This window comes from Artemia franciscana, chromosome 3 (genome assembly GCF_032884065.1).
Source record: "Artemia franciscana chromosome 3, ASM3288406v1, whole genome shotgun sequence".
Lineage (NCBI taxonomy): Eukaryota > Metazoa > Arthropoda > Branchiopoda > Anostraca > Artemiidae > Artemia > Artemia franciscana.
The window spans coordinates 53,986,923-54,014,792 of record NC_088865.1 but is presented as its reverse complement, the minus strand read 5'-3'; the positions used below and the strand labels follow the sequence as shown (position 1 = coordinate 54,014,792).

Here is a 27,870-nt window from a genome sequence, read left to right as displayed (position 1 = left end):
TGAGGTTTTTAATATACCTTAATGGTTGCCTCCTAATTTTTAGATTGGTATAAAGCTACCACCCGAACCGTCCAAATTTATTTTCAAAAGTACTTGACACTATAACTTATGCAACAGTCTCTCTTACCTCGGCAATACTTCACGCACAAAAAATAAACAATTTATGACTTTTATTGCTTTGAAAATTTAGAAATTAAGAGTAAATGAAAATAATATCAGACTGCTCGTTCCTCAAACAATCACGAATAAACAATTGAGAAATTAAGAGCAAATAGAAATAATATCAAACTGCTAGTTCCTCATACAATCACGAAGAAACGAAATATTGCTACACGTACCAACACCGACTTGTCATTTATCAATGTTGAAATTCCTCCAAAACTTGCTTTGGCTTTTGAAAAAATTGCAAATGGCGTTGAATTATAGACAAATTTTCCACAAAAATTTGAAATGTTTGGACTTTTATCTCTTGTATGTAAAGTAAATTGAATTCTACTCTACAATTTATCCTTTGATAAATCCTAGAGGACCTTGTCCCTAGTTCAAGATTCACAATTATTTGAAAATGGTGTAAACGAAGATATGTTTGCAAAAACTCGTGGTTTTATCGTTTTAATCAGGGTCACATTTTGTCAGTAAAATGTAACTTTATTTTATTATATCTCTTTGTAAAGTCAATGATACTAATTTTATTTGTATTATAAAGTTCACGTGTTTCAATTTGCTTATTTGAAGCCATGTCGTACACAAAATTCCCATATGAACAATCACTTTCTGTAACAGCCGAATAAAGGTCAGTAGGCTTATAATAATAGTAGCCAATATCTTCACAGTGATGTCGTAAAACCATAGTCTCTTATTATTCCAGTAATTGAAGCGTAGACCAGGATCTTTTTCCCAAAGCCGTTTAAAACCACGACGATAACAGTCTCTTAAAAATAAAGTGAAATCACATTTAGGGTTTTTGAAATCATTCTAAGGTGAGTATTTTTATTTGGATTACATTTATCAGAGTGACAATTGGAGCATTGGAAACTTCTAGTACGAGAGTAACAAATCTCTTCAAGACAGGCATTCCGGTCTTCAATTTGCACTGCGTATCCTCTAAACAATTAACATAGATTGTATTATCTACAGTTTTCATTATAGTCATCAACAATAGTACAATTCTCACAGGATGGCCAGCTACTCAATGTGTACAATTTTAATGAGAAACTTTCAAAGAGAAACTGATTCGCAATCAATAAAATGAACGTTATTTAGGAGGAGGAGGAATCGAGTGACGTCATAAAACCAGTTTAGACTTATTTTTGACTTATTTCATATTGCCTTGCCAAATGGCCGTCTAGGTAGTGGTTAAAAGAAAAACCACAATGCCATTTTGTTCGGTTTCAATTAGTATGCCGATAAATTTAGTAAATGCATCTGAAACACGATGTATTCATGCAATAGTCCAAAGAAGGGGAATCCTTTCTCATTATATCGTTAAGCACTCTTTGAAAAAATATTTCCCTTTGAAGAGATAACTCTAGAAAATCATCATCTAGAATCGAACGTTTTTCCAAAGTAACAAGATTTCCTATGAACTTCTTCTCAAATTTACTCATTTTTAATGTTGACAATCTCACTACCGATTATAGACTAACAAGGATTCTTAGTCGCTAGTAACAAACTCACTCCTTTCTTAAAGATAGATCTATGGTTCAATTAGTGTATCCGTGGATAAACTATCATTAGCGCTAGTAAGGTTTGCAAGGGGCTTGTTTCTCGTCAATTCATGTTTAATTTCCTTGGTGATAATATCCGCTAGTACCCTTTTCATTGTACCGGTGATTTGATTGTCAATTACAACGCTGGTTTTACCTAGTTTCTAGTTTCGGCACCTAGACAAGATATGCTGCGTAATAATGCTAGATGGGCCTGCTTTTCTTTTTTTTGCCTTTCATCGAATGGTAATAGTAGGACGATGGTAATAGGATCTATCAATGGGTAACAAGTTTCTAGAACTTATTAACAAGAAGTTGGTCTTCGTTTTCAACTAAATTCTTATGCTTGCGTTATTTATGAGTACTATCATCTCTGAAAATCCTACTCACGCACATCCAGCTCAATAATACTTCAGTTTTCTCGATGCTCTGAAGAAATTTAGCTTCTTACTGTCATGACAACACACGCATACATATCCAATAGTGTTGCCATTAGGACTTGTTTCATAGTTCAAATATTTTTCTTTCTCGGCTTTCAATGCTACTATAACGCTATCATGTACACACGTCTTCTTGGAATACTTCATCTTCGCTTTAAAAAAAAATAAGATGTAGATGTTTATTCTTGCGATGCAGAAATAATATGGAAGCAATTCGTAAGATCAAACAAGTCACGCAAGATTACGTCACCCTCAACAAATTTGAGAATCACGCAACTCCTATTACGTACCAGACACCAGTGTTTTTGAAGAAAATTAATAACACCTCTGTCTTGAGGGGATCGCCGCCCATCTTCAATTATTAAGAGAAGAACAGCTTAGTGGCTATGGGACCGCTTAAATAGATTGAGGCCTCACTTCTAACCTGATTGTGATTCTTGCGTGCAATTGAAAGCCCATAAAAAAGAAACGTTTTTTAGTATAGTGATTTTTGCCTTTTTACAAGTTATTTTTTTTTCTTCATTTGGATTTTTTCCTCTCTGGTTCTTGAACTCAAGATGACTTGCTCTTATAGCGTAAAGTACCAAACTAGCATATATTAAACAATGTATGAAATAATGTTCAAATATTACGAGCAAATTACCGTTTGCTCGTTGGTAAACAAATAAAATAACCACTGAAGACACACCTATCAGTTACATGACCCACAAAAAATATTTTGCTGACAACTTGACAGTGTTGTCACAAATATTACCTCAGTGCTTAATTTTATTTTTTCGATTTATTTTTTAGTCCTTTTAGTGTCGTCTAATTTAAATAAGATTTAATTCAAACAAAGCCTTTTAAAGGATATAAATGACAAATTTTGACATTTATTTTTACAAAGCATTTAGAACAGAGTTTAGTTTGTTGGAGGAATTTAAAAACTTGACAATAGAAGCAACTGATAATAAAACATTAAATAAATTATAGGAAGGTAATTTGGATTTCAAAATTGGTTTAGAGTGCACCCATGAAGTTCCGCTTTTCCTAAAAGCATACCTGGACTTTAACAAAAGTTTTTTTTTAAAGTGGAGTTGAGAGAAAGAGCCAAACTTTGGCGTAAAGAGCAGCCCCTTTCGTATACGGATTAATTTCTGTTCGTTTTTAGTTTTAATGTCGCTCCTTACTTTCAGTTAGAAAAACTTGTTTTTTTTTAATAAAAGAAAGGAGTAATTCAAGTTGATCCGCCCAGCCACTGCCAAGGTATAATGTATTTTGCTTATGTGTTTTTTTAGTCATGGAGGGTAAAAAAAAATGCTTTCATGTGCTCAAAAGGATGTATGCTCAAAAATCAGGATGATCACAATGAGCTGATCACAATCAGCCCACAATGAGCTTTTCTAGTGACGTAGCTCTCAGGCTATATGAATGAAAGACTTGATCAATGCTGGTGAAAAAAAAGAAGATATACTGTCTAAAATACTAATTAGGGAATATCGGGAATGATTGAAGGGTCTTAGCCGCGTTCATTTTTTTTTTCAATAATTAATTCCAATTCTCAACATCTCAGCAAAGACACAACAAAGATAATCATTAATTAACGTGCCAACACCTTGAAAAGTGGCTAGTATCAGACAGAATATCTAGACAATTGCATTTTTTTTACCGTCTGCTATACACTAGAATACATCATAAATCACTTTTGCCCAGAGATACACTAAAGATTAACAATTGGTCACATGCTGTTTTTCAAATCAGTTCGTTTTGACTATTATGAACGTAAAACAGAAAATGTTGATAATTCGCATTTTCTATGATAGATAAATGACGGGTCTGATATATCACTCAAGAGCCTGTCTACAAAAACGTTGTCATGATGGATTAGACACTAAAACAGAGACTGTATCCAGTTCCTGGATGCAGGGGAAAATCGGCGGTGATTAGTCTCCTCCATAAATTTTGAAAAAATACCTCTTTTAGGGTATCTTAGTTAAAGAACTAAAACGATAAAACACACAGTTTCCCTAACTATTGAGATATTTACTTTCATTTTTACTGGTTTCTCGTGTATTTTGTCATTAATCTGCTTTATTTTGTATCATCCCCACCCTCACTTCTGTAAGAAATCTTGGCATAAAAACATATCTTTGTGAAATAAAAACCCAAAGCATTGTTATTTATTATTCTTATTGCCTTTTCTTAAATGACAATTAGTGCTACAAAATTCACGGCAGGTGCAAATTTTTTTTAAAGAGATTAATTTTCGCTAACGCTGGTATTAGGGCTTTGTAACTCACTAATTACAATTTCTGCACTAACATTACAGTACGAGTGTTCTAAGACCAAGGACAGTATGCAGCTTACATGTTCCGAAATGGCACCCCAACACTACCACAGTGTGTATAGAAGGATTTTTTAGACTGTTGAATGCAAGTCAGAGGCCAATTTTGCGACATAGAAATCCTAACTCGCAGCAATATATGAGAATACTTCTGCACATAGTATTTAGGGTTCACCAAAATGAAATCTACACAATTACTCCTATCAGTAATAGCAAAAACTACAACAACAACTTTTAGCACGATTGCCTTAACTCTCCATCCTCTTTTCTTGACCTTTCCTAATAGTTTTAGGTAAGGTTCTCCCTCCACGCGATCCATTGCCATCTCCCTCAAAAGATTAGGCTAGTAATGCTCCTGATAGTGGCATCAATTCGGTGAAATATAGGGGGGAGGTAGGATTTCTTATTCATTTATTATGTAGCTACAAAAAAAGAACGATGCTGGCGCAAAGTGTTATTTTTTTTTTTTAGAACAGGGTATTTCGTATAGAAGGAGTTGTCATAGAGATTTCGAAAGGGGCTCATTCGACTGGAGTTTGAAATTTCTAGTGCCCTTTTTAAAGTAGAAAGTGATTTGAGAGCAACCCCCCTCCCACACCAATCATTTACCAAAATACGTCCAATCGAAATTTTAAGATAGCAATTTTGTTCCACATATTTGAAAGATCCAGCAGTTATATCTTTAGGGATGACATCCCTCCACGGCTCTCAGGACAAGGGCTAATTGTTAAACTAATTGCCCATCATTAGCATATAAGGTTTTTAATATAAAGTATATGTTATGTGGGGACCTTTGTTCTTTATTTGTTTTTTTTTTGGTTTTTTTTTTTTACCAAAATTGTGGAGTCTGCATTGCTTGATTTCAGTGTCGTAATTAAATGGATTCCCTTTCCTTCTGTCGTTTCTTTTTTTTTCTTCTGTTGTCTATTTTTTGACTAGGTGTTTTTTTTTAATTTTATATGGTTAAACCATTAATAATTGAATATTTGAATGTCTTGTTTAGTTATCCCCCTCTTTTACCGGCCATGGAAGTTTTGTTGGGGAGTTGTGATTGCGTTTATTGAGTTTTTTTTTAATATATCTTATCTTATTTTATGGAAGGGGTAGTCGCATAAACCCCAGATGGGCTCATTCAGTGGAAAATTAGAAGTCAGTTGATCAGAAATGAGAAGAATGATCAGAAGGCAACTATCCCCTCCTCCACATCTTCTTTTTCCCAAATAAATCTGAGAGAAATGTTACGATAGTAATTTTGCTCAAAATAGTCTAAAGACCATGTAACAGGGGCTTTAGAGTTGAAACAAACCCCGTATCTAGGGGGCAAGAGTTGTAAGTTATGTAAGAGGCTATATTCAACCCCTTCCCCATTTTGAACCGCAGCTTGCAAAGGAGTTACTTTATAAATATTATATGTGTAGACAAAAAAAATACATATAAAGTGGTTTTAATTGATTATTTGATGAGTGGGGATTGATTGTTGATTTTAGCTGATATATAAAGAGACTTAATTTACTGATACACATATAGCCAATTTATTAATGCTTCATACTTTCAGAATATCGACAGGGTCTTGAACAGTATCCCCAAAACTTCTTTCACTTGTCTTGGAAAGGGAAATGGGTATTTTGCAGACATAGAAGCTCGCTGTCAGGTAAATCTTGTTTCTTTTTTCTTGAGTATTTCGCCACACCTTAAATAAGAAAACATATGAATGCAATAAAATAATTTTTTGACAATTTACGACGACCAACGGCCGAATCTTCTACCTGAAAGAACCAAAAATACTATTTGTAAATGGCTATTTGGTCGGGCCGCCAAAAAAAGCCAGTAAAACTGGCTGGTCAGGTGAATCACACTCGCAGTTCCGATGATTCCTGCTATTTTTTGAACTTTTTGGTTTTTCTAAGTTAATGACCAAATCTGTAATGCAATAAATTTCCTAGTTGATGAGAATAATGCGACTAGTCTATGGAACACCTATCGATTAAATTTATTTTAAATATAGTCACGTATTCTAAAAATTAAATATTATTTTAGTATTTATAGCATTTATAGTTTTATTTTAGTATACTTTTAACAGTTGTTTTAAATATTAAAGGCATAGACCAAAAATATTTCCGAGAATCAAAAGGGATTAGAGATAAATTTTTACTAAGAATTCACCAGCTTGGGTTATTAATGTCTCTGAGCCTGTAAAGCATAATACACAATTTTTCGATATATTTAAATCTATTAGGTATCTCAGAATTTTCACTCAATGGCTTTTTTTGGCCCAATTTCGGGTAAAATTGTTGTTTTATGGCAGAAAATACTACTTCGTTTCAGCTCATTTTTTTCTGGCAGTTAAAAAGATTATTAGAAAGTTCAATTTTCTCTCTAATCATTTTTATTCCGATATTCTAGAGCCATTGGTTCGATATGGTCACCCCATAGAAAAAAAAACTTCCACAGTAGAGTTTTCTTATAAGCTTAATTCGATGGTCATTCTAATTGCTCGTTCTTTTTGGGGTTACTTTCCCCCTTCTTCAAAAATTGGGTACATTTTTTCACGATTGTAACTTTTAATTTGTAGCTTTAAAGTTAATGTATTTTATATATTTTAAATGGAATGGTTCGTGGTAACGAACTATAGGAAAGGAGCGACTCTTGTTAATAGTAACTGAAAGTATTAAACACAAAATTTTGCTACCGATAGATATATCAAAATAATCAGCTTATAGTTTCATTTGAAAAACATAAGACTCATTAAGTTTAGTGTTAACGATCAAAAGCTACGAGCCTGAGAAAATTGCTCATTAAGTATCTTATGCATTATTTACTCATAAGATTTCCTAAGTTTACTGTTGCCCATCAAAAGCTACAAACCTGAGAAAATTCGTCTCATTTTTGAAATATTTGGATTTGATTTGGACCGACAACTTGGCGCTCTGAGCAATGAGATGTAGCTATGTAAACATCAAAATACAGAGGAAAACTTTGAGATTGAAAAATGTTATCTTATTATATAAATATTAACAGTAGCTGCTTCAAACTTTGTCTTTAACACCGAGTTCATTTTATTTGTTTTCCGATAAATCTTATGTTTCCGCAAGTTTTTCGCAACTATTATCAGTAGTAATAATAGTAGTAATTGACGAGTAATATTAGTAGTAATCAGGGCAGTGAGAATACCCATAAGAAAATAATTAATAAACCCGTTCTGAGGTCAGATAAATAATTGAGTGGCAATTGATAGCTAATGAATGTTTCCAAAAGTTTTGCTAGTAAATAAAATTTAACCTATTAACTTCATTTCAACACTTCAATTAAAGCTCATTGACCATATATTGGCAAAGTATGGACGAAAGATCTGAAATCACTTCCTCATTTGAGATAGATGTCAAGGTTAAGACAAGTTTTGTAGATTTGTTTGGATTAAACTAGTTGTTATTGTTCAGTAAACTTCAGCAGCTTCTTTTTCTAGGGCTAAATGATTGCTCGTTTTTGCTCTTGAATACTATGAAGTTTTGAATGTCTTGGTAATTATCAAAAGCTTAACGAAACAAAAAATTTAACAAAAGTTTGTATTTGTGGAGGTGCCAGTATTTTTCAAAATTAATTTGAAGCACTGCGTGAAAAAAAATAACGTTATAGGCTTACTTGGATTAGAAGTTCCACTAATCAAAGCTATTTGATGGGTGTTGGCACTAAACCAATAAAATCTAAGAAGTGGTTGGTCATTTGACTGAATTTTTTTTTACCAGTTGAAATTGATATTGCCGTAAAAATCAGTGAAGTTTTAGTTAAAACTGGCAAATTAATTGATTTTATATCACAAATCATGTTAATACATATTTTACAAACAATGTTTAGATTTTTAGCTTAGTGGTTAAGGATTTTTAATTACTTGATAGCAAATATAGGGCTGATATTGCAATTTAGGCACCCAGATTAGAAAAAAGTAAGTGAAAACATTTGAAGTACGTGTCATGCAATGTTTATCTGTCTGTATAAATTAATAGGCCAAAGTCCTCATCTTAAACTTTGGCTCCTTCTTATGTTCCCTTCTAGATTTTCACGTATATACAAATCGACAAGAATTTTTTTAGACGATATTTAGGCGATTTTGCTTAATAATCAGGTGTCAGTTGAGTCATTGAAGTCGCAGGATGATTTTAGATTGATTTATTGGCTATTCTGCAATTTAGACATATAAAATGAAAATACAATATTATATTTTTCATAAGCTCTGTCTTGCTTTCCCAAAAGAAAGATCTAACTCCCCCCCCCCCTCATCCTCTAGATTTTGGATTATGCCTCTTTTAGAAGTTTTCATTGAAAAATGGCTTCTTCGGTATTTTCATATGAAAAATTAAAAAAAAAAGCTAAATTACCCCCCCTAGATTTGGAAAAAATGCTTTCAGCCCCCTCCCTACATTTTTGATTGAAATCATTGTTCACATGTTCAAACATTTTTTAACTCTTTTATTCACGATCGTGAAAGATTGTTTAAGGATTGATAGAAAATAATGCAATATCATTTAGTAAAATGCTTAAGTTGGCGCCATGACTCTCTGAGATCAAAGTTTACTACACATTACTTGTTCTTGAGTTCCACAAAATTTGATGTTAAACGAGTTTCCAGGCTACAAATCTGAGTGGTATATTGCGTTGCAATTGCCACGAATCAAATTTAGCGGACATTTTATTCCTTATTTATTTCTGAAAAAAACTTTGAGTAAATTAATTGTTTTGCTATTAAAAATATATAGATTTTGAACTACAATCCAAAGTCTAAATAAAACATAGTGAATAACGATCTAATATCAGCTTGGTTTAATATTTGGTAAATTTAGATTCCCTAGAAAAATTTCTCCTGAAATTCAGAAACATAATTAGATTTTTCTAACGTCAATAGTTTTTGGGTAGAAATATTGAATTTCTCTGAGTTTCTAAATAAAGAATTTTTCTGTTTGCTCTCTTTGTTTTTTTCTTCCAAAGCTTGAGAACACATAATTTATAGGAATTACCCTATCTCTGCAGAAATGAAATTTAGCTTTTTTGAATCGAACTACTAGAATATGTGCTACTAATTTAAGGGCGTTATATTTAAAAAAAAAACTTGTCTACATCGGCTGAAGGGGGTTTCAATTGAAGGGGTATAGGAACCATGCTCCTCTTCCATAATATCTTGAATCCCCTGCGAAAGCACTCTACAAATGACAAACTTAAACTCTGTCCTCGACTTTTGACAATCAAGGCAGGATAGGGGTCATTGTTCATATGCATCATAATGGTAATTTGAGTATTAAAATTCTTTGATATCAGGAACACAAACTTTATTAATACAGAAATTAAACCCTTTTACGCAAATTTGAGACCCCTTGTCTTGTATGGGCTACTATCATGTCTGATTGGAACAGTGCTATTCACACGTGACCAGCTTCCCAACTGAAATTTCGACGGAGAAGTAACTATGTCACCTTCTGGGGTGTACACAACCCTTACTTCAGACTGGGTTTTGGTGATTTTGCATGGGATAGTAAAGTCTTTTTTCAGCACAAATATTCAATTCTTTAAATTTCAGAAGTATGCTAGCTTTTTATTGTTTCCTTTCCCTGCTGTATGTAGATGTGCCTCTGCTTCTTTTTATTGGTTTAATTTATAATGTGTATTGATGACATTTTTTCCAGACTTATCACTTATGTGACGATAGTGGTCGTCAGTATACTTACTTATGTCCAAATCAAACGCTTTTCAACCAGCGTATGCTAATTTGTGACCATTGGTATCAGGTAAGGATACAATTTTATTTTATTATAGATTTAAAATACAAAATATAGAAAATAAGAATCTGAAAAAATAATAAAATTAAACATCTGGCACTATAATGGCACACATAATGGTACTATATGGTACAGCACTGATAAGCTGTAGGCTTATCAGTGCCAACAGCTGGCACTTGTAAGCCATTTTTTCATAATATTTATGTTCACGTATAGAAAGAGCGATTTGCTGATGATTTGAATGATGATGAATGATTAATGATGATGATGGCTTGAGGGATTCTAGGGATGATAGCAGAAAAAATTTTCTCTGTGCAAATGAAACGCCACATCATTATGTCCCAACTTGAAATTTATTCATAGGATTAACCTTGATGATGGTTGAATAAACTTTTCAACTATCACGTTAAATGAGTCTATTTCAATACCTGAATTGATCAACTAACTGCAATAACAGCATGATACAATGGGATTCTAAAAAATATTATGTTGATTTTGTGGGTTGTATGTAAACCATGTATAGGTTTTACAGATGAATACAGATGAATATATTTGCTGCAAATCAGGGTATATCAATATTATTACAGGTGACAAATTATAGTCTTTCCAAGCTACTTGTGGCGAAAATATTTGCTCATGCTCCTGCTTCCTTCACGCAGCTCAGACATTCACTCTTGCCTTACCTGTTCTTTTAACCATGGTTGTGGCTAAGCCAAACGTGCTGATGCGACTCTGCTCATGTTTTAAGTAAAATATCATCACTGTGATCCCTTTTTGCAGCTAAACAGGCTCTAAAAGAGTTATTAGGCCCTTGATTCCTCTAGTCATAACCCTTGTGAGTCATAAGGCTATAAATCTCCGACTCGGCTGTTTTGAGCCACACTGGCATTTTTTCCAAGACCACACTGTCTTTTTCTGGCGAAACAAATAAAGAGTTCCAATAGGGATAGATCCTTTTATTAGACAGAGAGAAACTTATACAAAAGCTTTAGATATTTCAATAGCATAGTCAGTCATCATCATTAGCAGAGAAACTAAAGTATTAAAATGAAAACAAACTATATTCACATAGGACAAAAGCCCACTCTCTGTTTGGCGACTCAATTCTAAATGTGGATATGACTCGCTGGAATTTTCCAGAAAAATTTGCAGCGGAGTTGCAATTGTATATGAGATTTTTTCTTGTGGGAGTGGTGGTTCTAGGCCTGATCAGGGGCAGCTGCCCCTCCCCCACTTTTTCTGAGATCTGATATCAAATTCCTTTTATTTTATATTTTCTCCTAAGGTACACCTCCTCCTTAGATTATGGTGTCAAAAGCCGCTACTGATAGAAATGGGATTGCTCACTGGAGAAATCCCTCTGTCAGAAAACTTTCCACGGGTAAAACTTTCCATGGGGTGATTTCAGGGGAAAATTTCCTCAGAAGGGGAATTTCAGGCATTGTTGAAAAAATGATAAGAAATTAAACAAAAAACGCCTTAGTTTCAAATGAAAATATGCTGAGGAGAATTTTTCAGGCAGAATCCTCAGCAAAAAATTCCTGAGGAAATTTTCAGAGAGGATGGGATGTCCCGGGATAATTTCTCAGGAAGGGGGAGGGTTTTACACAGGGAAAGATTCTGTGGAGGAATTTCTCCTTGAAGGAGTTTTTCATCGAGTGGAGAAAGATTTCCCGGCACTATTTGAAAGACGATCAGAAGTTAAATTTTAAAAAAAGCAAGCTTTATCTACTGAAAGTAAGGTATTGAAATTTAATATAATACTTTAAATTATAATTAAATTAATACTTTATAATACTTTAATATAAAACTTTAATATTTGACTTTAATATAATAAACGGAAATAAAAAGAATTACAGATATAAATCATTACGCTAGGGTAAAATTTCCATTTTTGCTAACAGGTAGTGATGACCTATAAAACATTCTTAGAAGCCTCCTAGACTAATAAATTAACTTTTGAAAAAAAAACAATCATTTTCTCCCATACACCCCCTGGGTAACAAAAACCATCCAAATACAACCCTAGCCGCCCTCACACCTTCATCCCACTCCTTCTTCCAGCCTTATCACCCACTCACATCCTCCCCGAAATAAAACTTATTTCCCAAGAAGTGCTCTTTTAATCTATTTTTGAGCTATAGGAGGTGCTCAGACACCCTAACACTCATAGGAAGTAAATTCCAAACATAAGGGCCAAGAAACGTCATAGTAAAACCAGATCAACACTATTTTCAATCTCCACAACCAATTCATCATATCATCTTGTATCATGATGTATCAGAACTTCTGAAACGGTAAAAATCATTAAAAGTTTCCGAGACTAGATCATGCACACAATTATACAAAACATCACCGCTTGATAGTCTAGTCCCTTATCTGTCCAATATTGACTAGGCTTAGAGACTTAAAGCATGCATTGGTGTATTTGAAATTTTTTACATGTTTCCCAATTATTGTTGCTGCTTTATTTTGTAGTACTTGCATACGCTTATAATTAACATAAAGATTGCTGCTCCAAACTACACATCCAAATGATGTATACAAGTAGATGATTGCAAAATATATCGTGCGAAGAGTACGTTCCGGCAGAATATACTTAAGTCTTCTGAGAATTCCTACTCACATGCAGTTTTTGATGAAATAGTATAAGATGAATCAATATGGAAGCCAAGGTGCCGTAGTGACTTTACTTGTACAACTGGCTTTTCACGCAATTGGACTTCACCATCCATAAAAGAAGTAATACAGTACATCCATAAGGAAGTGCATAATATCCACATAAGCTAGATAAAGTAAAGGGTCCAGCTTTGATGTGGACTAATGTAAGTAGCCATAGCCCTTCTTCTGCCAATTATCGCCAGGAAATAGTCTAAGAAAATACATTGGGAGTCATTATGTCTGTTAGAGACAGGGTTTCTGGCTCTGTGAATATCTTTATTCTTCTCTTTTACATGCAAATTTTCTTCAATCATGTCCTAACCTCAAAGTGTTAATTTTGGCATTTGATACTAGACAAGCGTATTTACTAGGAACAAAGACGTTCTTCTTCAATCTCTCCCTCTCCTCACAATTCATAGACTATAAACCGTAGACAGGAGAGTCAAAAGGGGACATAAGCCCTACTTTAATAATAAATAGGAGGTTTTATGGTTGTTCATCAATTTGCAACGATGTCGATGTAAAATATCATTGAACTGCTGGGAAAGCATACCCAAAAGACTTAAAATTTCCATCTTGAAGACATTACAAGTGGCTTCAAAACTACTAACAAAAGCTACTTCAAAGTTATTAGAAAATCTACCCCATAACACACTTACTACAGCGTTAACAGACTGATTTTGTTGTGGCAAAATTTTTTTTCTGTTTTTCGAGGATTTTGTTTTTATTGTTATATTTTTTGTTGTGGTTGAGCATAGGTATGAGACGACCGAACCAATTACTGGATACCCCAGGTTTGGCACTTTTAACCACAAAGATAATCCAATTTCAAGCTAAAGATGGGGTAGAGCGTTCTTATGGTCTATTTACTTTATCTAACGAATTCATTTCGGTTTGATATGCTCACCAACTTTGTGTCGGTTCATTTGACGCCTTGAGAAATATTTAAATAAAAACTTGTCGATAGTGGGTCATGTTCTCTCCTTTTCAAATCTATCTTTAATATTATAGATAAACTTAAAATCGACAAAGGGGTCAAGACCTTTTATATTAGTACCAGTCTTTTAAGGAACAATGCATTTTAATCGAAACTAGTTGTAAGGTTGAACGTTTATCTGCATTTCACTTTTATAATTGCAAAAGGAAAAGGTGATTATATGCAAATAATCAGAGACAATGAGTGATCACAAAAAGAAAAAAAAATCAAAAATAATAAAATGTGATCTATATATATAAAAATAAGTTGTTTGTCTGTCTGTCGACTGACGTCAGACTAGGAAAAAAACTGCATCAATTTCATCATATACCAATTCAAAAACGAATGTATTCAAGCCGAAGTAGCTGAGTTGGTAAAGCATTATGTTCCAGGTTCTAGGTCCGAGAGGTTCCAGGTTCGAACCTTGGCTTTAGCATTAATACAAAAGAAGAAAAAAACTAAAAAAGATAAAAACTACAAAAAAATAAAAAAAAACTAAAAAAAGGTAAAAAACTAAAAACTAAAAAAGAAAAAACTAAAAAAACTAAAAAAAAGTTAAAAACTACAAAAAAACTAAAAGAAAAAAAAACTAAAAACTAATAAAAAAAACTAAAAAACTAAAAAAAACTAAAAACTGAAAAAGAAAAAAAACTAAAAAAGGAAAAAAACTGAAAAATAAAGGAGAAAAAGAAAACTAAAAAAAAATAAAAATAAAAAAAAACTAAAAAAGGTAAATGTATTCAAGCCGAAGTAGCTGAGTTGGTAAAGCGTTATGTTCCAGGTTCTAGGTCCGAGACATTCCAGGTTCGAACCTTGGCTTTAGCATTAATACAAAAGAAGAAGAAAAAAACTAAAAAACGTAAAAGCTACAAAAAAACTAAAAAATAAAAAAAAACTAAAAAAACTAAAAAAAAAAGGTAAAAAATACAAAAAAACTAAAAAAAAAACAAACTAAAAACTAATAAAAAACTAAAAAAAAACTAAAAAAACTAAAAACTGAAAAAGAAAAAAAACTAAAAAAAAGGAAAAGAAAGTGAAAAATAAAGGAGAAAAAGAAAACTAAAAAATATAAAAATAAAAATTAAAAAACTAAAAAATGTAAATGTATTCAGGCCGAAGTAGCTGAATTGGTAAAGCGTTTTGTTCCAGGTTCTAGGTCTGAGAGGTTCCAGGTTCGAACCTTGGCTTTAGCATTAATAAAAAAGACTGAAAAAGAAAAAAAAACTAAAAAAGGAAAAAAACTGAAAAATAAAGGAGAAAAAGAAAACTAAAAAAAAATAAAAATAAAAAAACTAAAAAAGGTAAAAACTACAAAACAAAATAAAAAGAAAAAAAACTAAAAAAGCTAAAAAAGGTAAAAACCAAAAAAAACTAAAAAGAAAAAAAGTAAAAAAAACAAAAAAATTATTTCATCATATACCAATTCAAAAACGAATGTATATACATACCGGGACACAGGGAATATAAATGACGACTGGGACGTGTGTGTCGACTGACGTCATGTTTGTGTGTCGACTGACGTCATGTTTGTCGACTATAAATGACGACTCGGACACAGGGACACAACTACAACGGGGACGCCGGGGGGCACAGGGGGGATATTTAAATGACGATGGGGACACAGGGAATGTTTGATTAACAATCGACCATCAACAAAGCTCAAGGGCAATCATTAGAATAATGAGGTATAGATCTGAATACGGATTGTTTTTCCCATGGACAATTATATGTTGCATGTTAAAGAGTCGGTAAACCTGACAATCTATTTATATGTACAGACAATGGGACAGCGAAGAATGTTGTATATTTGCAAGTTTTACGTAGTTAAAAACATATATATATATATATATATATATATATATATATATATATATATATATATATATATATATATATATATATATATATATATATATATATATATATATATATATATATATATATATATATATATATTCACAGGTGGGACACAGGGACACAACTACAATGGCGCGTAACTAATATGGCGCGTAACGACTTACGCGCGCGGGGGGGCTTGGGGGGGGGAGAAGCGCCCCCAGCAACTAGGTGTTGGGGTGGCGCGAAGCGCCACCCCAACAGCTAGTATCTGATAATTATATCATCTACGAAATACACTTAGGGTATAATTTTATAAGATATGAGTTAGGAATAATTTAACCAATGATTAACTCACCTAGTAAAAATCAAATATTTAGATTTTGAAGGATCTGGCTCAAAGGGATAGTAAAGGACAAAAAACTATAAGATTATTACGCAAGCGCTTTCTATTAATGAGAGAGTTAGGAATGGAAAAAAAAATACTTGTAATTCTATAAAATAAGAGTATAATATATAATAGTATATCGAAAATAGAATATCAATTGGAAATAATTTGACCAGTGATAAACTTACCTGATTAAAATCAATTATCTTGATTTCGAACTTACTGATTCCATGGGACAGTGAGGGGCGAAAAACATCGAAAAATTATTACAAAAGTGCCATCTATTAGTGAGAGGGAGCATTGAGTTAGGAATGAAAAAATACTCATAATACCACGTTAATTATTTTTAATGAAACGAGACATTTCCTTAATTTCTTATTCATGCTGTTTAAGCACTTACCTTTAATTCACAAAAATAAGATTTCACTCCGAAGTATTTTGCTGTTACTTTCATTGGGGCCTGTAAAAGCTATTCTGAGTAGAAAGTAATTGACGGTTCAACAGTTAAAAACTGAAGGTCTTATTTATTTTTTCATTCTGTTTTAAACTTATGTTCTGCAGCTTAATTATTACAGCTAAGATCTACAGCAATACCTGAATGAATTATTAACAATCCGCCATTGACGACTAAGAAATATATTATACATGATTATTTAGCGTTCTGCTTTTTTTTGAAGTGATATATTTTGTTTAAATTTAGTGTCGTTTTTGAGGGCTTTTATTCTATTTAAAATGCTCACTTACAGTTAAATGATTTGGTACTTGTCTATTAAACGGAACGCACTCAATAAGTGAAGTTAGATTAATCCCAATGAGATATGCCAAACATGATTATAATATAATACTTTAGAAACAAAATTAAGGACTACAACAATAAATTATGAAAGGCAGGCCGCGCAGAACGCATTATACCAAATACCTAACCCATCCTAACTTACCCCTAACCACCTCTATAGATTAACTATTTAATAAAAATACGATACGTCCTAGTTTTCTTCCCTGTCCTAGTTCCTAGTTCCTAGTACGTCCTAGTTCCTTAACAGTTTTCTAATTTTGGAACAAAACTCATCTAAAGTCGCAACAGTGGCTTGCTCATTCCGACCCTACGAAACTCAATACATTCAACAGAGGGTTAGACAGTAATCCCCTATAAATAAAGATTGCATGAGTCTCATGTGTTCCTCTGAAACCATATCAAATAAATAGTTTGTCACCTCTAACAGGCTTTTTTTTAATTTGGTTCGAAAATGCAGGGCCTATGGGAAGTTCTTTCTGCCTCATTCGGTTACAACAACTATGGGTGTCAGATAGAGAGCTGTTTTAACTTTAATTATTTTAATTTGTTAATCTAATTATTTAATTTAATTTAATTAGCTCGACATTTTTGTAGATAGGAGCTTGAAACTTCTACAGTAGGGTTCTGTGATACGCTGTATGCGATGGTGTGATTTATAGGGGGTGTTTCCCTGTCTCATAACTTTTGATGGGTAATACTAAATTTTATATAACTTATATATTTAAAATCAGCATAAAAATTCGATTCTTCTGATCTATCTATTAGTATCAAAAGTTTCTTTTGTACTAATAAACTTTTAGAGTTTCGTTTACTTTTGAGCCGGGTCACTCCTTACTACAGTTCGTTACCACGAACGGTTTGAAAGATTGTATTTGTCTCATGTGTTCCTCTGAAACTTTATCATATAAATGGTTTGTCAACTCGAACAAGTTTTTTAATTTGGTTCAGAAATTCAGGGCTTTTGAGAAATTCTTTCTGCCTCATTTTGGTTACAACAACTATGGGCGTCAGATAGAGAGCTGCTTTTAATTTAAATTATTTTAGATTTTTGTGTTTGGCTCTTCAGGTAAGGGGCTGGCAGCTGCTCCTCAACCAAATTTGTTACCAATTTCCTTCCCTTTACATTATTGGTGTATGTTATTCCAGTCTAACTGTTTTAGCAAGTAAACGTATCCTCATGCCATCTCTATAAAAATTAAATAAAAAAACAAGTTTTTTAACTGAAAGTAAGGAGCGACAATAAAACTTAAAACGAACAGAAATTACTTCGTATATGAAAGGGGCTGCTTCCTCATCAACGCCCCGCTCTTTACGCTAAATTGACTCTCTCTCTCAACTCTACTTTTTAAAACAGTAAAAAACTTTAGCGTAAAGAGCAGGGTGTTGATGAGGAAGCAGCCCCTTTCATATACGAAGTAATTTCTTTTCGTTTTAAGTTTTAATGTCGCTCCTTACTTTCAGTTAAAAAAAAAATATTTTTTTTATTGAATTCCTGAACGTTTTTGAATCAATGCATGTTTTGATTCTGGCTCTCCACAGAGGAATAATTAAAACGAAATTTGTATATTTATTATTTTTGGATAAATGGCTTTCTCATAGTTTTGATCGAATGATTTTGAGAAAAAAAGGAGCGGGGGAGGAATTCTAGTTGAAGCCTAGTTGCCCTCCGATTTTCTGGTTACTTAAAAAGGCAACTAGAACTTTTAATTTTTTACGAATGTTTTTATTAGTAAAAGATATACGTAACTTATAAATTAGCTTACGTAACGAACTTTTGTATTCTTACGTTTTTATTACATATATGAGAGGGTTCACCCTCATATATTCCTCTGAAGCGGAATATAGATATGACTCTAGTCCCTTTCCCGATTGTGAACGAAATAAAAATCTTAGGAGTAACTTTCACTAGAGACTGTAGTTTCAGTGCACATATTAATTTAACCGTCCACAAGGCTAATGCAAGCCTTCAGACACTTAACAAAATGAGGCGTTTTGGGTGTGATACTGAAAGTCTTCTCCATGCCTACATGTGTTATGTTCGCCCGTTGCTCGAGTACGCGTGCCCGGTGTGGGGTCCATCTGCTATCCGCACAGCGTACATATTACGCGACATAGAGTGCGTCCAGAAAAGAGCAACAAGGATTATTTTCCGAAACCGTGATATAGCCCTCGCTAAATTAAATTCATCTCCACTTAAAGCCCGGCTCGAACACCTTATTCAGCAATTTGGAAAATCCGTCCTAGCCAATAAGAGCCACCGATCAATACTACCCGAACCAGCCCCTCCCAATAGCCGAACTCGGTTACAAAATAAGCTTGTACCCCCTAAAGTACGAACTAATCGTTACGCCAACTCATTTGTGCCTTCTTTCACATCAATTTTTAATGCTGAGTCGTAGTGCGTGATTTTTGTTTAAATGTATAATTTTTGTGAAAAAAACTGAATTTAGCTATGCTACGATAGTTTTTAAATATAGCAATCTCTCTCTCTCTCTCTCTCTCTCTCTCTCTCTCTCTCTCTCTCTCTCTCTCTCGCTCTTTACACTAAAGCTTAGATTTTGTCCCAATTCATTAAGAATGACCCCTGAATTGCAAAAGCAGTAGAATAAATAGCTGAAATTACTAAAAATACTACAGTGTGAAGAGCGAAGTATAAGGAGGAGGTGAACCACTCATATGCGTAATAATTTCTGTTCGTTTTAAGTTTTAATGCTGCTCCCTACTTCCAGTTGAAAAAACTTTTTCATATTTATTTTTTCATTGATTTTTTTTAAATAATGCTAGAAAATCCTGTGCTCCCTTCATGGAAATTGTCTTCCACCATGACAAATTCCTCGATAGAGAGTTCCCCCAGCATATTCCCTTCTTCTCAACACCTCCCCCAACCAAAAAATCCCCCTGAAAACGTCTGTATACTTACGCACTGGTCAAAGTTTGTAACTTGTTGCCCCTCCCACGGGGACTGTGGGGGGAGTAAGTCGTCCCCAAAGACATAGTTGAGAGGTTTTTTGACTACGCTGAATAAAATGGCTATCTCAGGATTTTGATCCGTTGACTTTGGGAAAATAATTAGCGTGGGAGGGGGCCTAGGTGCCCTCCAATTTCTTTGGTCACTTAAGAAGGGCACTAGAAATTTTCATTTCCGTGAGAATGAGCGCTCTCGCAACATTCTAGGTCCACTGGGTTGATACGATTACCCCTAGAAAAAACAAAAACAAAAAAACAAACAAATAAACACGCATCCGTGATTTGCCTTCTGGCAAAAAAATACAAAATTCTACATTTTGTAGATAGGAGCTTGAAACTTCTACAGTAGGGTTTTCTGATACGCTAAATCTGATGGTGTGATTTTCGTTAAGATTCTATGAATTTTAGGGGTGTTTCCCCCTATTTTCTAAAATAAGAAAAATTTTCTCAGGCTTTTAACTTTTTATGGGTAAGACTAAACTTGATGAAACTTATATATTCAAAATCAGTATTAAAATGCAATTCTTTTGAATGTAGTTATTGGTATCAAAATTCGATTTTTTTTAGTTTTGGTTGCTATTGAGCCGGGTCGCTCCTTATTACAGTTCGTTACCACGAACTGTTTGAAAAATAGAAATCTGAAGAAATATTATCATTAGTATCATCAAAATAGTTAATCTGGTAGTGGCCATTCAGTTCAAAGGTCAGGGTTCTTTCTGGAATTGACGTTACATAACTATTTATCTGAAGATTCTACATGCGTTGTTTCTAATTATATATTATTGTGGTTTTGCCAAAATAGAAATTCTGAATATCTAAAGCACGAACTATTAAAAGACGATATTTGGCTCATGTAAGTATCGAATTAAAAGCTTTAGTGGTAATAACATATTGACTATTTTGAACAACGGCTGTCAATAACTTTCGATCAGATGCATTTGGGGAAAAGTGAGCATGAGAGGGGGAGGGGGGCTGATTGCCATCTGATCACATTTGATTCCTAAAAATGTCACTAAGACTTATGATTTGCAATTGAATGAGCCTCCTCCAAAGTTTATATGACCACTCCTTCCATAAAACCTTACATGTTAACAATGGGCTACTAGTATAACTTATAGTCTTTACCCTGAGGGCTCGGGGAGTAAATAACCGTATTTACTCTTGACTCTTAAAAAGAGCACTATAACATTTAATTTCCGGTCGAATGAGATCCTTCCAAAGCCTGTGCAGCAGCTCCTTCTGTACTAAGTGCCTTGGTAAAAAAAACACCACGCCAACATCACTCTTTACTTGTATAGCGCTATTATTGTGCTGCCTATGATAATATTTATTTTGAATTGTGTTTTTTTACTTGTTACACCATAAAAACAAAAAAAAACAAAAGAAAATCATCATAATAACCATGATTACTGAAAAGAACCAATGAAAGGTCTATTTAAAGTTTATTATATATTGATATTAATTCCTGAAACCCTTGGCAATTTTGGATCTATTAGCACTATAAAAGTAAAAACAATTGAAATGTATTTGTTTTTACTAAAGCACAAATGACGTTCTGGTCTTTAGAAAGCATAGGGAAGAATTATACTTTAGAAAGTATAGAATATTGTCTACATCCTGCTGTATTTCCCTGTGTTGGTACCCCTACCTATACCTCTAAGTTTCATCTGTTTTTGTTGTATTTTACTAGAGAAAATGCCTCGAATCCTTTTTTTTATAGTTTCACGCTATTTGTTATCCGTAATGACATGTCTACGGAAAAGTTTTGTCTCTCTGAAATCTTATTCCATGTCGGCACGCAAAGAACAATTTAATGGACAATATTTGTGAATTGCATTAATAATAAAAAGTAATTGCCATTATGTTGACATGGAAGAATAAGAAGACAAGTCTGTGAACTAGGATTAGAATAATGGTAGCCACTGTAACTATAATGCTCAAGTATGGTCCGAAAACGAAACTTTGAAATACTGAAGACCAGATAGATGGTTTCCCGAGGATTTGTCGAAAGATTACCTTAGGAACTCGTTTGACTGATCATATAACAAACACGAAGCTATAACGTAAATATTTGATTGACTTTTAGGGCTATAATGAAACAAAGGTTAAAAAGGCTAGGCCATGTTTTTGCAAATGGCAGGATTACCGATTACCAAAGATAATTGTGGCAGATTATCAAAAATTGTACTTTTTTGTCCACCATCTAAAGGAAAATTGATAAGTAAACTACTTTTCCAAGCAGCAAGGAAGAACTTGATTGTGGTGGCCTCAGGGGGCTTGGCACCGCAGTGATCTGTTAGTTGTAGGAGCAAAAGTATGTTTGCTATTGGTCCCTTAATGAAGGTTGCACTTGTTTAGGACAAAACTAATCAAGGAAATTTTTTACTGCTACCACTAATACTACTACTACTACTACTACTACTACTGCTAATAACTCACCGCTGCACCAAACTGCCTGAGGCCAGCAAAGCTACAAACGCTCCTCCTCCATCCCAATCTATTCAAAGCCTCCCTCTTTACACCCTCCAAGGAAGTTCCCATTTCTTTTAAATATTTCCTTATTAAATCCTCTCAATCAAACCGCAGACAACCTTGTTTCCGTTTAGCCCTTGGCGGTTGGGCGAAAAGGATAATCTTCTTTAATCAGTCATCCTTCATCCGCAGAACATGCCCAAGCAATCTCAACCTTTCTTTCATTATCGCCCTAAAAAGTCGGATTGAACCGCTTTTTGCACAGCCTACTGTTTGAAATACAGTCAGTCAGCAAGATACCCAGAACAGTCCGGGGGGAATTTTTCTGGAAAAACATCTAGGAAATCTCTATCCGCCTTTCGAAGAACCCATGCTTCTGAACCAAATTTGACCATTGTCATCATTATAGCTCAGTATCACCAACTTACACATTTTTCGTGTGAAGTGCACTCTTTTTTCTTGCCTCAAAGAGGATGCAGAAGAATGAAAATCACTCTTTTGGGGCATCAATTTTCATTTGCTTTAAACGTCAGAAATTGGCAACTTCGTCAGAAGTACATACAACTCAAGGAACAGGGTTGCCAACTTGCAAAGTGTTCGAGCAAAATGCACCTTTTTTTTACCTCAGAGAGGATGCGCGCAAATTTCTTTGACCTGAACTCTTTTTGAGCAAACGTCACTCTTTTCAAGCCTTGATTTGCACTCTTTTTAAACCTCGTCAGTTTGCAATCCAAGTTACCCTATTCTTCTAAACTTTTTTCAACTGTGAAAAAGAAACACCCTGAGCCTTGGCTCTTCTACTTTTAACATCTTCACTGCTCCCACCGTCTTTACTAATGATACTACCAAGGTTAGTGAAGCTGTCTACTTGATCGATCTTTTCGTTACCCAGCTTCACTTTCACTTTCACTTTCCTTTTCATCTTCACTTATTCCTAGCCTTAGTGACCTAGTCTTCTTGACATCAATTTTCAAACCTATTTTAGCACGCTGAGCTCGTAAAAATCCTAAGAGTATATTTATTTCGCTCAGACTTTCATCTAAGATGCTTAAATAATCAGCATAATCAGCATAAAAAGTCCAGGAAAGTTTTTCCTCTCCATTTAATTTCATGTTCTCTCATTGTCTTTCCTTTGCTCCTTAAGACATAGTCAATCAAAATGATTCATATAAAGGGAGATATAGCACAACCCTGCTTTACCCCTGGTTTAATACAAAACCAGCTGCTAGCCTCATTTCCTACCTCATTTCCTTAACCGCAGCAGTGTTATTCCCGTATATAGCATTAATCACTTTTCATTTTCTGGTATACCATACATTCATTTTTTTATTTTTCTACATACATTCCATATTTGTATACCTAAATTCCATATTTATACATTCCATATCTTCATTTGTCTGGTATACCATACGAGGATAAGACCTTTGCTATAGCTCTTCTATCAACAGAATCGAACGCTTGCTCATAATCTATAAAACTGAGGACGACAGATTTTTGAAAACTAAGGCACTTCTCCATTAATAAGCTAAGAGCGAAAGTTTGATCGACACATCCTCTACCTTTTCTAAAATCGCTCTGTTCTTCTCTTAAAACTTTGTCTATAGCATATCTCAGTCTAAAAAGTGCTATATTATTGCATAGTTGCTACATACAGAGAGCAGAGTAATGCCTCAATAATTGTCAAACTCACTCTTATCATCTTCTTCTACAGTGGTTTAATTAAGGTTTTCCTAAAATCGCTAGGTACTTCCTCTTTTTCAAAAATCATATTCATAATCTTTAGTAATTTATTTCCAACCTCGGATTCACCGTATTGAAGAAACTCATTTACCCCAGTATCAGTACCTGGTGCTTTACTTTTCAATACTATTTAATACAGTCGTTAATTATTTTTCCCGAAATGAATCTTCTTTCTATTATATAGAAGAAATATCACTTATTATTTGTAAAAAAGTCAAATTTTTACAACTCGATTAATTACTTGTCTAAACAACTGAAACTGCTAAATTTGGCAATTTAATTGCCATGACAAGCAAGAGCTGAACATATATGACACTACGATTAATTGCATTATTAGTGAAAAAAATTATGTATACTTAAACAGACTGTAGAATGGAACCGAAGAACGGGATAAAAATTTTCATTCTTAAAGCTTTTCATAAATTAAAAAGTAGTGTAATTAATTTTCTTTTTTTCAGGTAGAATGTAGCTCTTCTGTTAGATTCTACAACAAAAATGATCTTATTGGAAACCGTGCTAAGAATTTCTTAAATGATGATGAAAATCTGAAACCATCGAACAGAGGTAAATCTTTCATTCTACTCAATATTTGTGAATTTAGTTATTAAATTTAGTACAAATTCGTTTAAGGATCCTAGCAGTACCTGATCATCACATAGACGAATGCAAAGAATGTCTATGAGAAAGTTTTCAAAGGGCCTTCTGGAACCTCTAATTTTGATCATACTTTTATATAAAAAAAAACTTGTGAATATAAAAAACAACATATAAAAAATACATATAAAAAAATAACCTATATAAAAAACGTATATAAAAAGAAAACGTGTATAAACATATATAATCTATATATATAAAAATAAGTTGTCTGTGTGTCGAGTGACGTCATGTCATCAGGTCGTCGTGTCGTCATGAAGTTAGTTGTCGTCATGTTTGTTATGACGATGACGTTATTAAAGGTATTTAAGAAAATCGTTCAAAGACAAATTTTTAATTGTAAGAAGATCGTGGACGAAAAAATGTTTAATTGTAAAATGACTGAAGAACCTACAATGGCAACAGCCGAGGAAGCTGCTCAAAGAGTCTATGCCAAAAAACTTGCGGCTGATAGAGAAAGTAAGAAAAGAAAGCGTGCCGAGGAATCACAAGAACAGCAAGAAAACAGGCTTGCGGCTGATAGAGAAAGTAAGAACAGAAAGCGTGCCGAGGAATCACAATATATGTGTATATATGGAATGTTCGATTAGCAATCACCATCAACCAAGCTCAAGGGCAATCATTAGAATCATGAGGTATAACTAAAAAACTAAAAAAAAGGTAAAAAACTAAAAACTAAAAAAAAAGACCAATTCAAAAACGAATGCATATAAATGACGACGGCGACACAGGGAATGTTCGATTAGCAATCACCATCAACAAAGCTCAAGGGCAATCATTAGAATCATGAGGTATAGATCTGAATACGGATTGTTTTTCCCATGGACAATCATATGTTGCATGTTCAAGAGTCGGTAAACCTTACAATCTATTTATATGCACATACAATGGGACAGCGAAGAATGTTGTATATTCGCAAGTTTCACGTAGTTAAAAACATATACATATATATATATATATATATATATATATATATATATATATATATATATATATATATATATATATATATATATATATATATATATATATATATATGTATATTCACAGGTGGGACTCAGGGACACAACTACAATGGCGCGTAACTAATATGGCGCGTAACGACTTACGCGCGCGGGGGGGCTTGGGGGCACGAAGCGCCCCCACCAACAGCTAGTATATATGTAAAACATATATATATATATATATATATATATATATATATATATATATATATATATATATATATATATATATATATATATAAAATGTGTAAAACATATATTTAACATATATGAACATATATAAACATATAACAAGAAACCACAGTTTGCTGAACTTTGAAAGAAGAAACACCGTAGATCTGCTGATGCTCCTACATAAATTGTCAGTCCTTTCAAAAACTATATTAATCACACTGAAAGTGTTATCAGAGGAAACGATATAGCGCTCCCTATAGTAAAGACCATGCATCTCCAAGGTGTTATTATCTATTTCCACTAGACATTTCATATGGAAGGGATCATCGTATAAACTTCAAAGAAGGCTCATTTGATTAGAAATCGAGAGCTTTAGCGCCCTTTTAAGCGTAAAAGTGGTCAGAGGGCAACTAGGGCTCCCTTCCACGCCCTGTTTCTCCGAATACATCCGATTATAGTTTTGAGGTAGCCATTTTGTTAGAATTAGTTGAAAGATCATATAACATAACTCCGTGGAGAACACAACCCCCCAGGGCCCAAGGGCAGGCGTTGTAAGTTATACCCTGGGGGTAGATATAGTTCTTATAGAACGGATGCTTGTATAAACTTAAGAAAGGGCTCATATGATTGGAAATTTAAAAGTTCATGTTCACTTTTCAGAGTCAAAAGAGTTTGGAGGGCAAGCAGTTCCACCTCACTACCTTTTCCCCCCAAATGCATCAGATAAAAATTTTGAGATAGCCAATCGTTAAACTTACTCCAAAATTCAAATAACAAAATTACAATGTCAACTTGACCCCTCAGGGCCCGTGGGCAGACTTTGTAAGTTATGCCCTGGGGGCATATAAAGTTCTTAAGGAAGGGATACTCGTATAAACTTCAGAGAGGGTCCATTTGATTGGAAATTCAAATCTGTAATCCAATTTTCAAGAATCAAAATTGATCAGAGGTTAGCTAGCCCCCCCCCCCGTCCTTTTTCCCCAAATATATCAGACAAAAATTTTAAAATACGAATTTTGTAAAAAATAGTTCAAGGATCAGATAACAAAAGCTTCGGTGGCGAAAAAGCCTCCCAGGGCCCGGGGGCAGGCGTTGTAAGTTATGCCCTTGGGGTATATATGGTTTTTATGGAAGTAATGTTCATATAAACTTCAAAAAAGGCTCATTTGATTGGAAATTGAAACTTGTAGTTCATTTTTTAAGAGTCAAAAGTGATCGGAGGGCAGCTAGCCTCCCTCCTACTTCCTTTTCCCCCCAAATTCATCAGATAAAAATTCTGAGATAGCAATTTTGTTATTAATAGTTCAAGGGTCAGATAACAAAAATTGTTGTGTCAAAAAGCCCCCATAGCCCTGTGGCAGGTGTTATAAGTTATGCCCATGGGGTATACGTGGTTCTTATGGAAGGGATGCTCGTATAAACCTCAGAGAGGGCTCATTTGTTTCGAAAGTGAAAGTTCTAGTTCACTTTTTAAGAGTCAAGATACATCGGAGGGCATCTAGCCTCTCCCTTTTTTTCCCAAATATATTAGATAAACATTTTGCGATAGCCATTTCAGAGGCAATGCTATAGCATTGCCTAGATTAAAGGCTACCCGACTTTAATGTTTTATTGTTAATTATTTTTGTACCAGAGGCACTACATATGGAGGGATTCGTTGCATACTCTTCGGAGGGGAATTATTCATTTGGAAATCGAAAGTTCTAGTGCCCGTTTTAAGAGTCAAAAATTATAGGAGGGCAACTAACCCCCCATCCCCCCGTCCTTTTCTCAAATGCATCTGGTGGTGGCACAACCCCCAAGGGCCCAGGATCAGACGTTGTAAGTTGTGCCCTGGGGGAATATATCGTTCTTATGGAAAGGATGCTCGTATAAACGTCAAAGAGGGTCATTTGATTGGAATTTGAAAGTCGTAGATCACTTTTTAAGATTCAAAAGAAATCATAGGGCTAGTAGCTCATCCCTCTC

The 27,870-nt window shown here is 33.9% G+C and overlaps 1 protein-coding gene across 4 annotated transcripts in view; it reads left to right on the top strand.

Moving 5' to 3' along the window:
- The window catches only part of LOC136025417 (uncharacterized), a 101,285-nt gene that overhangs the window by 25,273 nt on the left and 48,142 nt on the right, over window positions 1-27,870 (top strand). For all 4 annotated transcript variants that reach the window (XM_065701440.1, XM_065701439.1, XM_065701442.1 and 1 more), the window contains exons 3-5: window positions 6,025-6,120; window positions 10,142-10,243; window positions 24,529-24,634. In XM_065701440.1, the coding sequence (XP_065557512.1) occupies window positions 6,025-6,120; window positions 10,142-10,243; window positions 24,529-24,634 (304 nt within the window). The remainder of the gene's footprint in view (window positions 1-6,024; window positions 6,121-10,141; window positions 10,244-24,528; window positions 24,635-27,870) is intronic.